General features: G+C 46.3%; 1 protein-coding gene across 1 annotated transcript; it reads right to left on the reverse strand.

Annotated features, from left to right (window-relative positions):
- Positions 1 to 239: 239 nt before the first annotated feature.
- LOC146609259 (uncharacterized) lies at positions 240 to 1,649 on the reverse strand. The gene has a single exon (XM_085346981.1). The coding sequence runs from the start codon at positions 1,632 to 1,634 to the stop codon at positions 240 to 242; it is 1,395 nt and encodes a 464-aa protein (XP_085203107.1). The 5' UTR covers positions 1,635 to 1,649.
- Positions 1,650 to 3,276: the final 1,627 nt, after the last annotated feature.

A 3,276-nucleotide genomic window follows, 5' to 3' on the forward strand; every position in this document is an offset into this window, starting at 1 on the left:
AATGTCAGCATAGCAGAAATGTAAATCATGTGGTCTAAAGAATGAAACAAATAAAAGAATAGAAGAATTAAGGAAAATACAATAAAAGAAAGTATAAAAGTAATAATGAAGAAAAATAATAAAACTAAAACTACAAAAAATAAAATAAAATAATAAGCAAACCTTATGTTGTACCTGTATAAACTACTAATGTGTTAATCAGTGCATGATCACTTGACAAGTCATTTTTAATCACCACGTCATTTATTGGCAGCTATTACAAGTTCCTCTAACAGAATTGCAACGGGATGCTGTTCTTCTTGAGGCACGGCAACATAAGCAGTCATTGTAGTTGTTATCATCTTTGAAATCATTACTCTTAGACATGGCAACACACACAACACTAATATGAGCAGTGCTATCATGATGAGACCTAGAAGGACAAACGGTTTTGCTACAGCAGCCAGCCATGAACTGCCGAACAGCCAGTCCAGCCAGCCTTGTGCTGTAGCTGCTCCAGGTGTGTGGTCAGTGACATATTGTTGCAGAACGGTCAAATTCTGCAAAGCTTCATAAATGTCTCCTCCAGCTTCGTATCCATCAGGGATAAAAGTGCAACATGTCTCCCCGATCAGCTTACAAACTCCTCCTTGTGATGCTGTTAGCAGGTCCAGTGTCATTCTGTTCTGCAGCACCATCGTTCTGATGGCCTTCTGTTCTCCTGCTAAGGCCGTTCCCAGGGTCTTAGTTAAGTTGATGTGTCGTAGCAGAGCATATCGGTTGATTTCCACGTGATCCCGCACCTCGGCAACTCCAATGCCGGGGATCAAGCTCTGTAAGAATTTCACTCCTCCTCCCCAGATGCGAAACTCTCCCGGCACTCCAGTGTCCACTGTAATGCCGAAAGAATAGGCGATGTCCACTTCACGTCTCTGTCGGCTGCTTGGGTGATGTGCAACACTTTGCATGAAGAAGACGTGATCTGATAGTTGCACCAGGGCGCACAGACCCCCCCAACCTTCAGGGAGTGACAGATAAGCCTTATTGCCACATAGGAAGTACCAGTCAGCCAAAACTCTGGTTCCTCTACTGCTGGGTGCCGTCCGTGCACATCCTGTCTGGTACTGAGTCTTTGTTTGTAGTGGCATTCGGTAGCTGTAGTCGGAGCGACAGTTGAGGCTCATCAGCGTCGCGTTACTGGCACAGGTTGTGTTGGTTGAACAGGCCATACACTTCCTCTCATTCCTCGGTGGGCAGAAAGTGTATATGTATTTACATAGGTGAGTAGGCAGCTCCCCCACTGCCCGCGATCCATTGTTCATCACACATACTGGCAGTTGTGATGCGTTCAGTTTGTTCAGTAGAATTACATCAGGCAGTGGGTCTGAGACTTGGGGCCAGGTCAGTAGGTAGGTCTGTCCGGAACAGTGCACATTCGTGAGTGACGATGACCTCCAGGTTGCTTTTACTGGGATGCTGTAGTTGGCCTTGGACCAAAGAGTACCGTAGCCTGGATGTGTTGCCAGGCCCAACAGGCACCAACTGCGATCTTCAGGTATGCTGTACGGCCACAGGCCAGACGTCTGTGAGGATAGGGGCATATGGGTACATGCATAGCAGTCAGTTTTATTATTCAGGTGAGCTGTAGTGTTCATAAGCTGCCACCAGAAGTTAGTGGCGTAGCCATGGGGAAACTTGGTGTACTTTCGTCATACAGTGTCTGTCTTTTCTCCATATTGCGTGACTTGTTGTCCCTCACGGAAGCAAAGATGAGGAGCCCGGCCAGGGTCAGGGCCGCTGCAGTTATTAGGAGCCACCACCTCATGACAACAGGACACACCCTCCTGTCGTGAGTAGACCCCCCGGCCAGAAAGGCTGTTCCCTCCACCGGGCGAGATCACAACAATTGGGCGAGCCTGTGTCGGCTGAGTTTAGATGGCTTCACTTACTCGTCTGCAATGGCTCTGATGGATCCAAGATGGTCATTCCACTATTTTGCAAGCGGTGGGCGTGGTGAGGAGAACCTGATGTGGTCCCTCCCACCTGGGTGCGCTCCAGTTTTTCCTTTGGAGCACCTTGATCAGAACCCAGTCACCGGGCTGTAATCTGCAAGACACTGGAGAAACATCATCAGGTTGTTGATTATGTACAATGATCTCTTTGTTTTCTAACAGCTTAGACATCCATTCTGCTAATGTGTTTTCTCTGATTGATTTGTCTATTGGTTGACTGGTGATGGGCAGTGGGAACGGCCTACCATGAATGATTTCAAATGGAGTTAGTTTATGGGAGCCTTGTGTTAAGCGCATCCACATTTTCACTAAACCCAAACATTCAGGCCACGGCCTTCCTGTTTCTGCCATGCATTTCCTGAGCCTTTGTTTTATAGTGCCGTTAGTTCTCTCTACAAGGCCTGCGCTCTGAGGGTGATATGCACAATGGTGCTTTATGCTGAAACCGAGTGCTTCAGAGACCTTAGTGATGACATCATTTACAAAATGAGTGCCGTTGTCTGATCGTATCAAAGCTGGGATGCCATATGTGGGTATGAAGTGATTGCACAGGCACTTTGCTACTGAAATTGCATCTGCCTTTTTCACTGGATAGATTTCTGGCCACTTTGAGAACACATCTATAACCACTAGGGCATATTTCGACCCTTGACATTCGCTTAGCTCAATAAAATCCATATGAATTGTGTGAAAAGGGTGAGGTGGAGTGGGAAAACGGCCTCGTTTTGGTTTCAGATTTCCCTGAGCATTATATTTTTGACACGTCATGCACGTTCTGACAAATTGTTTTGCTGAAGTTTCAAAATTTACAGTGTAGAAAATTTACAGTGTAGAAATGAGAGTTGACAATACAGGTCATTCCCCCCGATGACAAATGCGTACAGCCATGAGTCACTAATGCCGCCATCTTGTGGAGAGATTTTGGCAACACTGGCTTGCCATAACACATCATTAAGTCGTTTGTCAGAACTGCACCGTGTTTTAGCCATTTTGCCTGCTCTGCTGTGCTTGCCGCTTTTTGTTCAGTTTGCAACACATCCAGCGGAATCTGATGTGTGTCTACTGCCATCAATGTGAAGTTTGTCTTTTGCGCCGCCTGTTTTGCTGCTCTGTCAGCAAAATTGTTGCCTGTAGTAATGAAAGAGCCATCAGTTTTGTGAGCTGCACATTTACACAATGCGAGTTGTTGTGGTAAATTTATTACAGTCAGTAGGCGCTGTAGCAGGCTGGCATGCTGAACCGGCTTTCCGGTTGATGTAATCATTCCCCTGTTTTGCCATTGTTT

The sequence above is a fragment of the Diplotaxodon limnothrissa genome, linkage group LG22 (assembly GCF_057381915.1).
Source record: "Diplotaxodon limnothrissa isolate DT_005_m linkage group LG22, D_limnothrissa_male_GT1.1, whole genome shotgun sequence".
Classification (NCBI taxonomy): domain Eukaryota; kingdom Metazoa; phylum Chordata; class Actinopteri; order Cichliformes; family Cichlidae; genus Diplotaxodon; species Diplotaxodon limnothrissa.